At 39.9% G+C, this 19,397-nt stretch overlaps 1 protein-coding gene across 5 annotated transcripts in view; it reads left to right on the forward strand.

Moving 5' to 3' along the window:
• Positions 1 to 19,397, forward strand: part of RGL1 (ral guanine nucleotide dissociation stimulator like 1) — a 211,609-nt gene that overhangs the window by 157,467 nt on the left and 34,745 nt on the right. For all 5 annotated transcript variants that reach the window (XR_003569639.1, XM_027868474.1, XM_027868472.1 and 2 more), the window contains 4 exons: positions 366 to 469; positions 6,904 to 6,988; positions 14,642 to 14,731; positions 16,513 to 16,599. Coding sequence is in view for 4 of the 5 variants with exons in the window: in XM_027868474.1 (XP_027724275.1) it covers positions 366 to 469; positions 6,904 to 6,988; positions 14,642 to 14,731; positions 16,513 to 16,599 (366 nt within the window). In the remaining variant the exon portion in view is untranslated. The remainder of the gene's footprint in view (positions 1 to 365; positions 470 to 6,903; positions 6,989 to 14,641; positions 14,732 to 16,512; positions 16,600 to 19,397) is intronic.

Here is a 19,397-nt window from a genome sequence, read left to right on the forward strand (position 1 = left end):
AAGATTGTTTTCTGTGACATGACTCTGAAGATTCACCTCTACTGTGTTTATATGGAGAAAGCTAGAAGCTATAAAATTGTAATAGCATACACCAAAAATACATATATATCATATAATGTAATATATATGTGTATGCAGAGAGAGAGAGAGAGAAGAAGGAGAAGTACTATGCCCAAAACTGTAAAGTGTTTTTGGGGTTGAAGGAAGAAGTGAGGACCTTCCCCCATTCTTTTGATGTTGGGTATTTATACAGCTGCCTATTTAGTGGTGAGAATTCATAACAGCTGGGACAACTAAGGAAACCACTGACTTACCGTAATATTGATATTTAAATGTCTTTTATTTCTTAATCACTCCCTTTGCAGGAATGTAGGATCCTGAAGAATTTTTCCTCCTTGAGAGCCATCGTTTCAGCTCTGCAGTCTAATTCAATTTATCGGTTAAAAAAGACTTGGGCCGCCGTCCCAAAGTAAGTTCCTACGTGTCTTCTATTTTTTTTCTTTTTTAATAATTAAAATGATTACAAAATAAATGAATAAAGTATATTTAGCAAGCTAAATATATCTCCATGGATACCTATCTTTAAAGTCCATATTAGGGTAGGGAGAGAAAAACATTTGAGGTTTTTCTTGTGTGGTAAGCAGGGGGGTGCATTTTGTATAATTCAAGTCAGCAAACATTAAGACCCTAACGTATGTAAACTGGGGTAGTAGGTATTAGGGACTGGAGAAAAGAAAGATGAAAAATGATACACGTGCCCCTGTGGAGCTTATGCTCTGACAGATGCCTGTGGCATGCATAGAAATAAGTGTGCTGCAAGATAAATGGGATAAGGCCAAGGGAGAGCTGGACCAAGTGCCGTAGGAATTTGTGAGGAGAGAGAGAACGCTTTTAACTAAGTAACATTGCCGCACCTGTGCCTTGTGAAGAATGCTTTCTGTGAAGGACAGCCTGGAAGGACGAGAGACAGAGGCAGAGAGGCCAGTTGGGACACGTTTCCATTAGTTCAGATCTGAAGAGTCAGGACCTGAATGGAGGGAATAGCAAAGCACACATGAGAGGAGGATCTGGATTTAAGATACGCTTGTGGCAGAATCCAGATTTGACTGGTTGTCCATCCAAGTGCACATTAACATTTGGATAAAGTTCTAAGTTTTTCAAAGTTGTCTTTTCTCTTTTGTGATTTTTAAAAAATGCTACAATGAGTCTTTTCTGTCTTTTTCCTGATATCCCTGTCATTATTCCCCCTCCCCTTCCCAAGTCCTATCCATTAAATAAACCTCCACTTTGTAATAAGTATAGTTAAACAAAATAAATCCATCGATCCTCTCTAAAAATGTCTCTAAATCTGCCCCCGAAGTCCCTCACCTGTCTTTCATGTTGTAACCTGCTTCATTTTGGGTCTTCTGGATTGGAAAGTAGTTGGTTGATAAAAATTCTTGTCTTTCAAAGTTGTTAGAAACTACTTTGAAAGATTTAAAACTGTTACCCAAATTTCTACATGCATTTAGATGGACACCCAGTAGAATTTGTCCAATAATATGGCTATCTGGGACAGACAATACAGCGAACAATCAATTGGACCTAGACTTGAATGGGAAGAGGAAAACAGGCCAGATTGCTTTTGGGAAGTTGCAAAGATCCTTTACTGACTCCAAGCTTTGCAAGAAAGCAAAGGCCCATCTTTTCAATAGAAACATTTTATTGGCATTTCTATGGATCGGTAAGACATAGAATGCCCTTACCTATAAAAAAACTAAAAATGAGTATCAGACAGAGGGCAGTAGAGAATCACGTTCATATGAAAGCAGAATCCAGCATATAACCAAAAAGGGACTCCAATATAAGGAGTTAAATATGTCATCACAGAATTAATGATGATAATAGCTAGCATTTATATAATACCTATTATGGGCCAGACACTGTACTAAGTGATTTAAATTATCTCATTTGTGTATATTCATCTCTATATAGCACTATGTGTATTTCTGTTGTTGTTCAGTTGTTCAGTTGTGTCTGACTCTTTGTGACCCCATGGACCCTACTGTCTGTGGCAAAGATACTGGAGTGGTTTGCTATTTCTTCTCTAGTGGATAAAAGCAAACAGGATTAAGTGACTTGCCCAGGGTCACATAGCTAAGTGTCTGAGGCCAGATTTGAACTCGGGTCTTCCTGACTGCTGGCCCAGCGCTCCATCCAGTGAACCATCTCACTGCCCCTGGGTGTATTTCTACTTCTACCTATGTCTCATCTCTCTCCTGAACTAGATACTGTAAAGAATAGCTACAAAGTGGTGAAATAGTAGTGTCCAGGGAGCCCAGTAATTCACAGGAGCCCAAAAATCCAAGAAAAGGGCCAGTGATCAAACTCATTTCTTTAAATGCCTCTAGACAAAGGCACAGAGTATCAACAAGGAAGCCAGAGATCTTCATTCAGTGAGGCAGATTTGGTCTCATTGGTATCACTGAGAATTGCTGGGATGAGACAGACTGGACTGTAGCTCTGGAAAGGTCTGCCTAATTCAAAAGGAAGTGGCAAGTTACAAGGAATAGTAGAGTAGCACTGTCTATTGAGAAACTATCCTTATGTAAGGAAAGCCAGGGGCCAGATGGAGGAGGGATGGTGAGGAGTACTTGGGCGGAAGTCAATAGAGGTCGAAACAGAAATCCTATTACCACCCGAGTGTTGACCGGCTAGATAGAGAGAGAGAATAGTCAAAGGTTCAGGAGACAGATCTGGTATGGAGGCGTAATGCAGCAGGGATGGGGTCTTTAGTGATCTAAACATCTGCTGGAGGACTCTTTTTGGTGAAAACAGAGCAGCAAATCTTTTTTTTTTTTTTAAAGTTTGTGTTAATGGGAATTTCGTTCTTCAGAAGGTGAAGGAAGTGATAGGGGAGCTGCTATTCCAGACCTAAATTCTCCCTAATAAAGAGGAACTGGCTGATGAAGTAGAGGTAATGGAACCTTGAGGGGAAGTGACCACTCTGTTTTGGAGTTTGGAGTAGAGAAGTGGGGAGGAAAGCTCCACTCTGATTGCTGTACCTGCTGGCTCCGGAAAGAGAACGTTTCAAAGGGCTCAGATGGAGGAGCGGGAGGGCTCCCTGAGCCAGTCACATAGTAGGAGGAATAGGAAGCCCTCAAGAATGAAAATCCTCATGAAGCAAACCCAGTGGTGAGGAAAAGAGGGAAATGCTGATGGAGATGGATGTGAATGCAAAGGAAGTTTATCAATGGATTTAAATTTCTGAAAGATCTGTAAAGAAGATAGAAACAAGGGCAGGGAATGGAGGATAAGTAAAAAGTGGTGGCATGGTCCCTTTAAAAATAGTGTTAAGTCTCAGAATAAGCTGAAGTTGACAGAGCATGGTCACAACAATATAAAGGTTTCTTTTGTTTTTTAGCCCTATCCAGGAAAAGAGGAGTATAAAAGAAGAGATGGGGCTATTCCTCAGGATAAACAGATTCTTGATAATGAACAAAAGAGTCAACATGGTGTAATTGGCGAAAGGCTTGGAGTTAGGAAGACTTAGGTTGAGATCTTGCTTCTTTCTTACCCTAAATGACAGTGTGTGACCATGGACCATAAAAACTGACCTTCAGTTTCCTTATCAGTAAAATGGGAATAATGCTTTGGAGTAGCAATTCCATAGTGGTGTTGTGAGGCCCAAATTTTATATGTGTGTATACGTACAATATATGTGTATGTGTACATGTGTGTATATATGTACACATACATATATAGCATAACATAGAATATAAATTTCTTTAAGAACTTTGTAAGCCATGGCATACTACATAAATACCAACAACTGTTAGTGTTGTTGTGATTGTTATTTTTAATTAGTGAGAGAGAAGACAGAACTACTAAATTCTCGTCTAGTCATTCAGTTTTCTGTGCCAACAAAAATGTTCTTTGGTCTGGAAAGGACAGAACAAAAATGAATAATCAGCTTTTGAACCCAAGATAAGTAGGAAGATAGAAAGAAAATTCTTTGTCCTGACCCAGACGTGTTAGAACCCAGCGTACTGAAAGAACATGCAGATGTGATTATGGAGTCACTGTAAGAGATCACTGAAAGATCACAGAAAGTAAGAGAAGAAAAGGGCAAATGTTATCCTTACTTTCAAAGATAAGAAGAGGGTAGTGTGCAAAATCTAAGCCCACAGTGAGCTTGACTGATTTCTGGCAAAAGTCTAAAATGTATTATTAAAGGTGTGGTTAGTAAACATCTAGCACTCTGAAGGCCACTGGCTCCATCATGAGTAGCTCATTTCCTTTTTTTTAAAAAAAGGTTTACTTGACTGACATGATCATAGGTATGGTAGAGCTACATAATTTACTTTGATTTCAGCCAAGCAGCTAACAGAGTCTGGTTTCCTGTCTTTGTGGATGAGATGCAGAAATGTAGGCTAGATTACAGTGTCTGAAGGTCAGGTACATGGAAGAGAGACTGGCTTGTTCTCGTCCCCATAGGGCAGAGCTCCGCTGTGGGTAGGAGTTGCAAAGGAGAAGATTTAAGTTTGCTGTAAGAAGAAACTTAATTGAATTAATTAAAATATTGCAATAGGATGCCTTTTGTCTCTTTTTCACTAGAGGTTTTCTAGCAAAAACTGCATCACTGCATGGTGTCCATGTTGCAGATGGATTCTTGGTCAGATGTGGGTTAGACTCTATGGCCCCCAGGCACGTTATATATGGGTATAAATAGGCTCCAGTGTATTACCTACGATAACTTGCACACCTTTAGAAGTAATTAAGAAAAAGAGATCATCAGGCATTTGTTTTACCAGAAAGAATGTAAAGCTGTTTGTGTAATGAGAGTGAGAAATAATGATAGGTACACTAGTTGTTATGCCAGTATCCACGAGATAGCAAAGAAACCTAGAACAAAACCTCAGGCATGTTGGATAAATCTTCTGTGGAGGACTTACAGGACTTTCTTACCTCCAGGGTAAGAAAGTACTGTCTAGTTGTGATTTGTACCAGCATAGTGAGTGTCCACTCTGAGGAAATCATGGCTCCTGTGAAAATACTGAGTTTACTGATCACCACTAACCCAGACTGTATTTCAGAGTGGAAGGGAACCTCAGTGGCCATCGTGTGTAATTCTTGTATAATAGTTAGCACTTATATAGCATTTTTAAGGTTTGCAGAGCGTTTTACATACATTAATTCATTTGATCCTCACAACAACGTCATAAGGTAGGTGGTGCTATTATCCCCATTTTAGGCTGGAGGAGGTTAAATGACTTGTCCAGGGTAACACAGCTATTAAGTGTCTGAGGTAGGGTTTGAACTGAGGTCTTTCTGATTCCAGGCTCCAGTGTTCTATTCACTGCATTACTCAGCTGACTCCCAAAAAAAGAATAAAAGAGAATCCTTCCTACAACATGTCTAGCAAGCAGTCAGGCATCTAGCCATTGAATGAAGGTCTCCAGCGAAGTGGAAACAAACATTTCCCTAAGCGGTCCATTTCGTTTTTGAGCAGGTTTAATTTTTAGGAAGTTTTTCCTTACAGGCATAAGTTTGCTTCTTTCAGCTTCCATCCATTGTTCTTAGTTCTGTTCTCTGGGACCAAGCAGAACAAGTGTAATCCTTCTTTATCGTGTCAAGTCTTCAAATACTTGAAGACAGTTCTCACATCCCTTAAGTCCTCTCCAGGTTAAACATTTTCCGTTTCATTTTTTAAAGTCTTACATTTTATTTCTAATCAATAAACATTTATTTTCTGTCCCTCTTTTTCAACCGTCCCCAATTTAAAAGGCAAAGAAAAAATAAAAACAAAACCCTTATAACAAATTGTGTATTCAAGTAAAAACAAATCCCCGTATTGTCCACGTCCAAAAATGCTTTGTCTCCTGCATCTTGGATCCATCAACTTTCTCTCAAGAAGTGGGTAGCAACATGGTCAGTTTCTTCAACCTAATCTCATATGACATGCATTTAAGGCCCTTCCCCAAACTGGTTACCCTCCTTTTTATGCTCTCTGGTTTATCAATGTATTGTTTATGATGTAGCTCCCAGAACTGAACAAAATATTCTAGATATGGTCTGACTAAGGCATCTGTGAGCTTTTACTTTAGTAGACATTGATAAAATTCAATGAAAAATCGGGCATACTTTACAATATCAGTGAAATGGCCCCATATTGAAACACAGCCACTTGGGAGGCATGCAGTCAGGTGATGAGAGGCATGTCTACCTTTGTTAAATATTTGTCACAATTACCTTGGGAAGTCTAGGCAGCCAACCAAGGATGACAGGGAGGTATTTCATTCTGTTTTCTGTAAGGTTTGGAGAACAGGATGCCAACAAGTCATAAAATTGGTAGACTTTGTACCTTGGTCACCACGCAGAACTCTCCATCCTATTAGCAGGCACTTAGTTTTAAAGACAAATCTAAATTGCTCTCTTTGCCTCGCATAAGTATGTGTCTGTTTCAGTAATGCTATTATCAGAATGTCAGTGCTAGATTTAGGAACCAGTTTCTTAGGCTCCTGTTTCATTACGATTTTCTTTGAGCTTGTTAACTTCCTGGGGAAACCAGGTGGTACAGTAGATAGAGCACTGGCCTGGAAATCAAGAGGACCTGAGTTCAAATCCAGCCTCAGACTAGCTGTGATCCTGGGCAAGTCACTTAAACTCTGTTTGCCTTGGTTTCTCCAACTGCAAAATGGAGATAATAATGACATTTACCTCACCATTTGTTATGAGGATCAAATTGGATATTTTTAAAGCACTTGGCACAGTGTCTGGCATGTAGTAGGCACTTAATAAATGCTTGTTTAACTATAATATGGATTTCTGTTTAGCCAGAGTTACTGAGAAAAGTTGGGCTAACATGTCAGCCTTTTGCTCATTGTGTGCTAATTTTTTTTTGTTTGTAAATTTCTACCCCAGGGACAGAATGTTGATGTTTGAAGAACTTTCAGAAATCTTCTCAGACCATAATAATCACTTGACCAGCCGGGAATTGCTAATGAAGGTGAGCCACTGTGTAGGAATGCTGGGTGTGATTATTACGATTGCTAGACTAAACCCATTGGGGGAACTATTTTCATGCCCTTTAAAGCCTTCGGTTGACAGGTGAAAGACTGAGGTGACTACATTCAGAGGCCACACTCCTGCTTGCTTATGTAGAAATGTGGTAGGAAAAATTCAGTCTAATTAGGAGCTGTCCTTCCTCAATTTAACACTCAGATAAAAGATTGTGAAACTGCTGCATACATACACCTTTTTTGTTTTTGGTGAGGCAATTGGGGTTAAGTGACTTGCCCTGCTAGGGCTGAATTTGAACTCAGGTCCTCCTGATTCCAAGGCCAGAGCACCATCTACCGTGCCACCGAGCTGCCCTCGTGTACTTTTTTAGAAAATTCCTGGGCACATATTAAGCGCTGGTCTCCTGTTGTGGAAAAGACATTAGAATTCTTTCTCAGCGAAGTCTCCCCACAGGATGACAAGACTCTAGTTCCGCAAGGAATTGCACAATCACTCAGTCAGCAACATTTCTTAAACCGGCTGTTCTATGCTCAGAATTTGTAGAGAATCAGAAAAGGATTACAGGAGAATTAGAAACCACAGGCCTCAAGGAACTTAGAGTCAAGCCCTTCGCCTATGTTGTACACAGATGCGAATACTGGAAGGGTTTGAGATTTCCTAAATAAGGAACTCACTCATAGCTTGGGAACTCCCTCCACCAGTGCACATCATGCGCACTTCTCTGATTGAGTAAATGAGCCTTAGGGGAGCTGATCAAGGTCACAGAGCTCAGGAGTATGAAAAGTAGGATTTGAACCTGGTCCTTCTTGCTCCCAAGGCCAGCACCCTCTCTTACCAGCTACTGCATCTGCAGTGTCTGGTATGTATTAGTGCTAAAAGAAAGCTTAGAATGGAATACAAAACTGCTGAAGAACTTTTGTGTAGAGCAGCTCGCCTGAAGAAAGGTCAGTGAGAATCAGTGACTGCTGAAGTGATGCCGAGGTTCTAGAAGAGTGAATCCGGTCCAGCGCTTGGTGGTTTATGTCAGAAGGTGTCGGGCTGACACACACCAGAGTGTTTTTGCGGTGGTTTCTGTAACTGGTCATGGAATCACAGGCCTGAAAAGATGGGAGGGAGCACATTAGCCATCCAGTCCAACCCAAACCCGAAGGGAGTCCCTGCTCTAGCACGCTTGACACGTGTTCACTCAGGCTGTCCTGGAAGACCACTGGTGAGGGAGGATGCTCGATTTCCCGAGGCAGCCCACCTTCCTTTTGGATCGTTCTTCCTGTTGGGAAGTTTTCCCTGATGTCAAGCCTAATTTTTTTTTCTGTGTAGCTTCTACCCACTGGAAGCTCTTGGTTCTATCCTCTTAAGGCCAAACATCATGGCCTCTGACCTTATTACTTCTCTTAGCTCCAGTGGAATCACTCACCTGCTCTCCGGCAGTCCTCGTCCTTCTCGGGAGCAGATGTTACAAGCAGGCCAGTTCATGCCTGTGTCTGAGTCTGGACTTGGCCGCCTGATTAACGGCACACAAGACGCTGCTTGCTGAGACTGAGTTACATCTCTGCCTCACGTCCCCCTGGATTTGGAGGCTTTAAACGCTTTAAATCCATCTGGTTGGAAAGGGATGGCTTAGCAGTGTCAGTATTAACGAAGCGAGGCTTCCCGGAGCCATAGATTCGGATCCCCACGGTGCCGAGTCATCTTTCCGAGGTAGATACATTGAGTACCGTGCGATTGTCTTCAGAAAGAATGTTGGCTGAAACCCTAGAAGCAAAACTATATCTAGACATCAGCTAGTCCATAAACCATTCTTAAGCATAGAACTTTAACCCCAACACTTTCGGTCAAATTTCTAAAACTTGACTGAAATGCCGAAGAAACTAGAAACTGAGCTTAAAATGTACTTTCTGTGTTTGTTGCTTTTCCGCTTAAACAGATTCTACAACCATTTATTCAAAACCAGCTGTGCTCAGTAGGCCTTGAGAGAGAGGGAGAAAGTTCAGATGAGACACAGCCCCTGCCTTTAAGCCTGCAGTGCAGTCAGTGTGCTACGTTGCATTGCCTTCTATCTGTGTCGGTTTTATCTCCCAGACTAGACTCTGAGACAGCAAGGTGGCTTAGTAGGTAGACAGCTTGCCTTAGTGCCAGGAAGACTTGGGTTCAAGTTTCCCCTGAAGTGTGTGACCCTGGGAAATCACCTCCTGTCTCAGAGTCCCAGGCTGTAAGTGTCAGAGAAGGTGCTGACCTGCATTCATAGGGGTAGTTTTCTCACTGGGTGCTCCCTATACCAATAAAATCACAGGTCCAGTCCCTGTCCTCAGATCCTAGGACACGACCAGACTGTGAACTCCATGAAAAAAGCTGCGCTGTGCCTCCCACTTCCAGGCATCTTCTCAGGCATCTTGCTTAGAGATTTCGTTAGCACTCTGGTTTTCATTTGTTTATTCGTCAATGAATCAATTAATTTACAAACATTTATAAAGTATTGACTGGGTGGCAGGTACTGTGCGAGGTGCTGAGTCTACAAAGATGAAGATGAAACCATTCCTACCCTCAAGGAGCTTGTTATATTCCATAGGACTTCCCCTATACTATATATGTATGTACACTTCTAAGTGCACCCAAACAAATTTTAAAATAAAGACAAGGTCATGAGAGAAGCGCTGGCAGTTGAGGGGAATGGGGAAAGGCCTCATATAAGAGGTGGTATTTGAAATGAGCACTGAAGGAAGACAGAGATTATAGGAAGCAGAGTTAAGGAGGGAGATGTGACAAACAGCTGGTGCAAATACTGTGTCCCATACATGAATGAACAAAGGCCTGCACTAGGGTGGTGCAAATGATTATAGAAAGGAAACACTGGATGTGAGGAATGTTGAGGAGCTTTTTAAACATTTCTTCAATGAATAAGCATTTATTTCCCCCCCCCCCATCTCCATTAAAAAGAAATAAAACCCTCATAAAATCTAAACATAAACAAAACATACATAAACAAAAAACACCTCTGCATTGGACATGTCCAAAAATGCATGTTCATCAGCTTTCTATTAGGCATCGGGTAACATGGTGCTCTGGAATTGTGGTTCTTATGCACTGGCCGGAGTTCCTAAGTCATTCCAAGTAGTCTTTACAATGCTGTGATTTTTCTATAAATTGTTATTCTGGTTGTGCTCTCTTTGCTCTGTCAGTTCATAAAGGTCTGGCCAGATTTCTCTAAAACTGCGACTTCCGTCATTTCTTATGGCATAATAAGATTCCATTACATTCATATGCTGTAATTCCTCAATTGATGGGGACCCCCTTAGTTCTTTGCCACAATGAAAAGAACTGCTTTATAATATTTTTTGTATATGTGAATCCTTTGAGGAACATTTTGAAGAAAATTCTCAAGACTCAGAAATTAAATGGATGTGGGTAGAGATGAAAGAAATGGGAAAGTTAAAGATAATTCCAAGGTTTCAGACTTTCGTCCTTGAGGGTGTGGTGGGGAATCAGAGTAAATGAAGAAGAAGTTCAGGTCTTCAATAGAATTTTAGAAAAATTTTACATGATAGACTTCTGGCAATTATTGAAGAGAAATAGAAAGGAGTATACACATTTCTCATTTGTGTATGGTACCTTAACAAAATGTGATCATTTCTTAGGACATAAACACCTTGTAAACAAAGAACAACAGAAATATTATGCACATCCTTTACTAACACAGTGCAATAAAAATTATATAAAATAAAGAACCACTGAAAAAAGTATTGAAAATCAATTGGAGATTAAATGACTTAACAAATAACCACATATAATTTCTAAATGATACTAATAAAACATAGCAGGAAGAGATGGATAAATTCCATGTATGACAACTACGGAATGTATAAAATACTTTGATATCTACCTGCCAAGATAACACACAAGAACTATATAAATGCAATTACAAACCATTGTTTACAGAAATAAAGACCAAAATAATTAGAAAAATATTAATTGCTCCTGGGTAGGTTGGATCAGTGTAATAAAAACGACAATACTGCCTATTTTTGATGACATTACCTAATTTGCTTTGTCAATGCCACAACACCAAATGATTACTTTACCAATCTAGAAAAAACAATAACAAGTTCATTTGGAAGGAAAAAAACATAAAGAATTTCAAGAGAAATTATAAAAAGAACTGGGAATGAAGGGGGTCTAACAGTGTCAGTTCTCAAATGATAATAAAAATCAGTAATTCTCAAAACAATTTGGTTAAAAGATAGATATATCAGAGGAACAGATTAACTATAAAATGTGCCAAAGCAAATGTATTTGATAAACACAAACACCCCAGCTCCTATGATGAGAACTTACTTTTTGACAAAAACTGCTGGAAAAGTTGAATATTAGTTTGGAAGAAATTATATTTTGACCAACACCTCACATCTTATACCGAACTAAGCTCTAATGAATACATAACCTAAATGTCAAAGGGTCACATCATATACAAATTAGAAAAAATGTGAGAAAAAAATTACCTATCAGATCTATGGATAGAAGAAAAGTTCATATGCAAATTAAAATAATTCTGTGGTACTATCTCATACCTATTAGATTGGCTAATAGGACAGAAAAGGAAAATGACCAACATTGCAAGGGATGTGGGAAAAAATGAGACATTAATACACTATTGGTAGAGTTGTGAACTGATTCAACCATTTTGTAGAGCAATTTGGAACTATTCCCAAAGGGCTATAAAACCATACGTACCCTTCAACCTAGCAATACCACTACACTAGGTATGTGTCCCAAAAGAAATTAAAAAAAAAACAAAAAGGAAAGATACCTATATGTATGAAAATATTTATAACAGCTCTTTTATGGTGGCAAAGAATTGGAAGCTGAGGGGATGCCCATCAATTGGGGAAAAGATAAACAAATTGTGCTATGTGATTATGATGGCATACTGATGTGCTGGAAGGAAAGTCCATGACCAAACAAGGGATCACAGAAGATAAAACGGATAATTTCAGTTATTTAAAATTTTTAAAGTTTTTGCACAAACAAATCTACTAAAGCTGAGATTTAAATTGGATTTGGAGGTAGAGGATCTGACTTCAAACCCTGGCCCTACTGCTTACTACCGTAAGAGCCCATCTGCATCTTAACTTCTTCTGCCTGAGTTTCCTCATCTAAAAAAATGAGGGATTTAGAATAAATTATCTCCAAAATTCCTTCCAGCTTTAAATGTATGGTCCTATATGTAATAGCTAAAAGTGGAAGTGGACAAAGTTACTGAAGAAAAGACAGTAAAGAGAGAAAAGGAGGAGACTTGGGGTATACCTAATATTTAGGGAATTAGAGATGAGGATGAAGGATGAAGAGAAGCCAGTGGTGATTAAAGGCTGAACAGAGAAATAGAAAAAGATCCAGAGTAGTACACTTGCTTAAAATCAGGATATTAGAGTTCCAAGAAAGATGGTATATTTAATGCTTTAGCAACTGAAGTACCAAGGGAATCAGCACTTGACAGAATTAGAGAGAACAACACAATTCATTGGTCAGAATAAAAGGTCAAGAACACTAAGAAAAATAATGAGAATAGGTAAGAATAAAGGAGATATAGAATTATCAGACCTCAAACTGTATTATGAAGCAGTTATATGTGTATATATGTGTGTGAATATATATATATACATATACACACACATATATATATACATACATATAAATATAAATAAATATTAATTATAAAACAACTTGGACTGATTTAAAAAAAGTAGCAAAGTAGAAGAGTGTCACAGGTCAGTAAGAATCACAAATTATCAAATAGTGTCCTAGTGTTTGATAAACTCAAGAGCCTAGGAATAGGATTCCGTTCACTAGGGGTAGGATTCCAATTTTGACAAGAACTGCTAGAAAAACAGCAGTTTAGTAGAAATTAGATTTAGACCAACATCTTATAATATACACCACAATAAGTGCGACATGGATATATGACTATAAAGGGCCATAAATAAATTAGAATAGAACCAGAGAGAAAGCCTTCTACAACTGGGTAGGGGAATAATTCTTAACCGAAGAAGAGGTCGAGGAGTCATATAAGAAAAAAGAGATCATTTCAGTTATATAGTCTATTTAGGGCTTCACTGGGCAATTAAGTCTCATTTACTTTAAACCTACATTATTCCCCTAAAACCTACTAGGCATTCAGAAATTTTTATTAGGAATTTTAGGGACATTAATAAGTTTCTTCACCATACCTTGTAAACAGTACAAAGAGAATAGATTCAGAAAAACTCCACTGTCTTGAAGGTTTTGGGCCTGGACCTAGAATTTTATTGGTATAGGGAAATCCAAGTGAGGGAACGTCCTCTTACCAAAGTAAAGTGGAAGTATAAGTCTTGGGGAGTTTACTGAGAGACTGTGACTTTTCCAGGCCGCTACAGCTAGATGGAGTCAGAGGCAGATTTCTCTTTGGAGACCCTGGGTCCGAAGCCATCTCCAGCCATTCGTTATGTCACGCTCCTCGTACTATGTTTTTGATTATACTTGGTACAAATATTGGATGTTAACGTATGTTAAATATCTGGGAAGAAATTGGCCCAAGGAAATAATATTTCTCCCCCCTCGCATTCGTTCCTACGTGGACAAAGAGTAGAAGAGATGGGAAGAGTAGAATGACTTGCCAAATGGCCAGTTGATAGGTGTTCTTGAGATCTGGAGGGGCTGGAGAATTATCCACTTGGAATGAGTTAATGCCCAACATGATATGTCAGCAAGGCTGACTCACTGGGGAAGAAAAAAAATGTTCTTTCAGTAGTATTGTAAGAAAAAAAAAGTCGTATGCCATGGTAATAATATTCAGTGAAGTACTGACTAAGGAAGAACTTAAATCAGGCAGTGGAGGTTTTAAAACTCCTGGATTGTGAAATATGCCTCCCATTCAATATAGTTCCTGGGAAACGAGAACTTAACAAGACCCCAAAACCACAAATCTGAAAAACAATTTATAGTCAGTCAGCAAACCTGAGGTTAGTCTTTTTGTGTGGATATTATTACAACAGAAGGGAGGGAGGAAGGGGAGGATGTTTCTCCTTATGTAACTGGTACACTAGATTGATTTGTAACAGTGTCCAGTCTGAAAGTCACTTTGGGAGGTTTGATTTGGGAAGGGGGGGGGAGAAAATGGGAAGGAGAGAGAAAAGGGGACTAAAGTCAGAAGGCTCTGGATTTGTAGGTCAGCTCTATGAGTCTGGACTTCCTCAGGAAACTTCCAGTAACTCTGAGTTTCATTTAGCCAAGAAATACCACAGAAAGAGTCCCTTTCCTTCCATTCACTGATCTATTCACTGCCAAGATCAAGAAATCACAAAATGTGCGGAAGAAATCAGTCTTCCTCTCCAGGACATGTGTTCATTCTGACAGAGTGAAATTAGGGGTTTAAGAGAAGCCCTTCCATTTCGTGGCATTGTCTACCTTGCAGAGCCTCCTCATATTTTACACAAAAACAATCACGTGTTTATCTCAGTACAGTGTAAAGAAATCTTCAAAAACTTTCCCTGATGTCAAAACTGTGGTGTATAAAAGTGCTTCAATGCGAAACCTTTCATATGAAAAGTGATGCCCCATTGTTTCCTGGCCCACGACATCCCTCAATGTTACCCTTTTGTTTGTTCTCTAGGAAGGCACATCAAAATTTGCAAATTTGGATAGTAATGTGAAAGAAAACCAGAAGAGGACCCAAAGGCGGCTTCAGCTGCAGAAGGATATGGTACGTGCTGCTACTGTTCTGTCTGAGCACCCAAAGGGGCCTGAAACTGCCCTAGGCAGGGATCATGCTATTAATAACCCTACTGTCTCACATTTGTTTAGTACTTTGTATTTTGAAAAAATGCACTTGCATGTATAATGTGTTATTTGACCCTCAACAATCCTGTGAAGTAGCCAACACAGGAACTGGCATTGCTATTGGATATGTGATTGTGCAGGGACAGAGAGATGAGACTCATGCCGTAGCCCAGGATGGTAGCGCATAGGTGGAGAAATCTTTGAAGTGAGCAGTTATTTTAGGGTTCAACATCTGCTCCATGCTGTTCTCCCTTTCCTTCCTTCTCCCCCCTTGACACATGGAGCCTCCTGCCTGACACCCCTCTCGATAACCCAGGGTCTCCTGTCAGCATAGGATGGACAAAGGGCACAGCCAATCCCCTTTGCTCATGGTGATCCCAGTGCTGGTTATTCTGGATGGAAGGCTCATAATCTAGAGATCTGGTCCTTGCCCTCTGTGGACTTATTCCTTCATTGTCTGTCTCAAAGTAATTTTCCAGCTCTTCTTTTGGAATCTGATTACAGATTGAATCTCCTCACACTGCCCACCCCCCAAAAGAAATCCTCAAGTTAATGAAGGAATCTTAATTACAGCTCATTTATGAAAATTGAATAGTAGTTTCCATCTTTAATTTTATTTTCAGCTTTTTCTCTTGGCCAAAAAAAGGAAGGAGATGGAATTTATAGAGAAGATGAAGTTGGAGAGATCAGGAGTCAGGGGTGGGGGTGGGGGGATGGATTAGAGTCTCGACGTCTGGAGTCTGTTTGGCATGAACATTCTCATTCTGACTTTCCGAGTGGAGGAGGGTTCCCTCCCTGCTCCCCTCCTTCCTTTGGAAAGCTGGAAATAAATCAGACTCATCATACTCACTGTAACATAAAACTTGTAAGATATTCACAATGTTTTGCTCATTTTTGGTGGTTTAAATGATAAATTAAAAATAGCTGTTAGGAAGAATTAAGACTCATTCTGGTTCTGAATAAAGGTTTCTATGCATCCCAGGCAAGGGCCAATGACAGAGTACAGTAGTGTCTGAGGCAAGGACCCTTCATGAGCTGACTTTGCCAGAAGTTGCTGTCAGTCTTACCTTAAGGGTACTTGGCAAAGGTTTCTTCTCAGATTTTTCCCTGACTGAGATTTCCCCATCTGTTTTTAGTCCCCTAAGGCCCTCTGAAGGAATTTAGGCTAAGTCCTGAAGGATATTCCTTGATTACTTTTTGAAGTGTCCTCTTCTCAACATGTAAGCAACTCTTTCACGCATGATATACCTTGGTATTGTATTGTAAATATAGGGGCCAATGTGTCCAAACCTGTTCCATGGTCAAAGCCGTGCGAAGCCAAAGGGATAATCAATATACTTTGAAAGAGGGTTGAGAATTATACAGATGTCCCCATTTTGTCTGAATTGAAATAAGACAAGCAAACCAAAATAGAGGGCAGTTACAAGGTATCCAGGCATGGACAACTTTGCTTTAATGACTGCAGAAGGCAGATTAGTAGATGAAACTAATGCTTACTTGGGTCTCCTTAGTTCAAGTTGGATGTAATCATAGTTTTAGGTAGGTATAAATCCAGACCTGGGTGAGGCCCATCAGGTCATTCACAGTTTGCTACATTTGTTAGATGTAGCATAGGAGAAAAATCATTAGCCTAGGACCCCTCACCAGTAATGTGGTGGCTAGAGGAAGGACAATAAAACCATTTCTGTTCTAATTGCTATTCAGGGAGTCATGCAGGGAACCGTGCCCTACCTTGGTACCTTCTTGACTGATTTGACCATGCTGGACACTGCTCTTCAGGACTACATCGAGGTGGGTTTTATGCGATTTTGAGAACATTCTTTTCTTCTCGCCATTCTCATTGTGTGTGGTCCAGCTGATATAAAAACTCCTCGTGGGAGGGGACTATCTCACCTGTGTACTGGGGTCCTCAGAGGCTCGCTCAATTTTTGCCTATGTAGATGCTTGGTAAATGCTTGTTGATTAATTGATTATAGTCCACCTTTAACCTGGAGAGGTTCCTTAACCACTTTGCCTAAGAGTTAGACCTCTGGTCCCTTTCTTGCTGCCTGCTTTGAGTGCATATCTGGCCTTCTTAGCCTCTTTACTAGAGAGTGGGAAAAAGGTAAAACTCAAGTAGGTCATTTTTGCTACCTGTTGATTATGCAAATGAAAATTTAGCTGAGAAAAGAAGTTAAAGAATTACGGAATTGGAAGGGATCTCAATGGCCTTCTTGTCTATTCCAAAATCAAACTAGAATTCCCTCTACAACACACCAGACAGGTGGTCAGCTAGCCTTTGAAGATGTACAGTGAAGGAGAATTCAGTACCTATGGAGGCAGCCCATCCTACTTTTGGGTGCTTCTGATTGTTGGGGAAAGTTTTTCTTTACATCAAGTCTTAATTTACTTCTTTTTAACTTCCACGAGTTGTTCCTATTTCTGTGCTTTAGGACAAAGCAGAATGAGAATATCATCTTCCACATTAGATAACTTCAAATACTTGAAGACAAATATCAGCTTAAATATTGTGAGATCTGGATCTAAATACTTTCCCCACCAAGTTTTCAATCCATTTTCTCATGTTCTCTTACCCCTGGTAAATGCCTCCTGAATTAGGGACTGAAGCATTAAAAAAAAAATTAGAAAAGTGATGGAAGAAAATTGCAAAGGGAAGATGCCTTTTTTGATTCAACAAATAAAGGGAATTATTAGATTCAAACAAAATAGATGTGTTCAACTATATTAAAATTAATTTCTGGACAGCATAGGCAGGATAATTAAAAGATTGGGAAAATATTTATGACAAATACCTGAACTCAGCTATTTATGTCCCCTTCTATGTTTTTTCTTTTCAAAGCTGTTTTAATCACTCCTCATTTGAAATGACTTCTAGGACCCTGATTGGCCTCCTTTGGAAGTGTGAACAAAAGATGTGTAGCTTTTGCTTTTCTTTGTATCCCAAGCACTGTACTTGGCACACTGTAGGGGCCTAATAAATGCTTACTGACAGACCACTCTGGAAGGGGTATGAGAGCTTTCAAAGTGAAATGGTTGAGTACGATGGAAGTTAAATAAACTAATCATGCCTCCCTACATCTGGATGTAGTGGACTTCTTAGTTAAGATTTAGATTAAAATCCAGCCTCAAATGCTTAAAGTGTGACTAATCAAATTGCCGTCACTGTGATTGTTTCCTCGTGTCTAAAATGAAGTAGTTGGATGAAGTGGCCTTTGAGCTCCCTTTCAGCTCTCAATCTGTGATCCTCTGATCCCTTGGTACCATAGATAATCAGAGATCTGACTGGGTTTTTCACATATTCCTCTGTATTTTCTTTCCATCACTGTTAGCACAAAACCGGACCTGGGTCTGACATGGCTTTGTGGCCCAGCTGATTGATTTTGTGAATTGTGACATCTCTGCCTCTTTGAGATGACATGTTTCCAGGCCCCAGCTTCCTTTACACACACCAGAGAAACTGCCTTCTCTCTCAGTTTTAGTGACTTCAGTGAAAGTGATATGTGAGAGCCTAGGATAAACTTCAACCTCCAGAGAACAGGAATCTTGCTGAGCTGAGGGGATGAGGAAATTGAAACTGATACTTAGCTTTGCCTTTCGGGAGAAATGTTTCCTTTTTTAATAGTCATTGAGAACTTAATTCCCTGTGTGAGTCTGTGGCCAACTGTTGTTACTTCTGTGGTCAGGGGAAAAAAATCTAGAAGAGTCAGTGGAAGGAAGAATTTGTCTAAACTTTTCTTTCTGCCAACCTCTGCAAGAGCATCTGGGTCCTGGCCTCTGGCCTCTTTTCAGTTCATGTTCTAGTTGTGATCTTTCCATCTGCCAGGACCTTCCCTTCACTCCCCTTAATTACCTTGTATGTCCTTTGTACATGTTTATCCATTTATGTTGTCTCCCCAGTAGAATAGTAAGCTCTGCAAGGGCAGAGAGTCTTTAATTTTTGTCCTCATTTTGGTAATATATATGTATGTAGTAGGTAATTAATATATGCTTGATTTCTTTTTGGTTGGTTGGGCTCCCTGCTTTAATTTTCTTCCCACTCCAGTCCATCTTCCACTCAGCTGAAAAGTAATCTTCCTAAAGTGTAGGTCTGATGATGTCACCCAACCTCCCCCACTCAGTAGATTCCAATGGCTCCCCATTACCTCCAGCATCAAATAAAATATCCTCTGTTTGGTGTTCAAAGCCCTTTGTAATCTACTTCTCTCCTCCACCCTTTTAGTCTTCTTTCTTACACCTTATACCCACCACAGATTCTGCAATCCAATGACACTGACCTCCTTCCAATTCCTTAATAAAAGGTGCTCTATCTCAGCTCTGGGCATTTTCTCTGCTAGTTTCCCATGCCTGGAGTGCTCTTCCTCCCCATCTCAACCTCTGGCTTCCCTGGCTTCCTTCAAGTCCTAGCTAAGCTCCCACCTTCCCCAGGAAGCTTTTTACAATTCCTCTTAATTCTGTCTAGTGCCTTCTCTCTGTGTATTATTTCCAATTAACCTTGTATGTAGTGTGTTTATATATAATTGCTTGCATGTTGTCTCCCATATTTGATTGTGAACTCCTTGAGAATAGGGGTTGTCTTTTGCCTTTCTTTG

Source organism: Vombatus ursinus, unplaced genomic scaffold (genome assembly GCF_900497805.2).
Source record: "Vombatus ursinus unplaced genomic scaffold, bare-nosed wombat genome assembly UNPS02014789.1, whole genome shotgun sequence".
Taxonomy (NCBI): Eukaryota; Metazoa; Chordata; class Mammalia; order Diprotodontia; family Vombatidae; genus Vombatus; species Vombatus ursinus.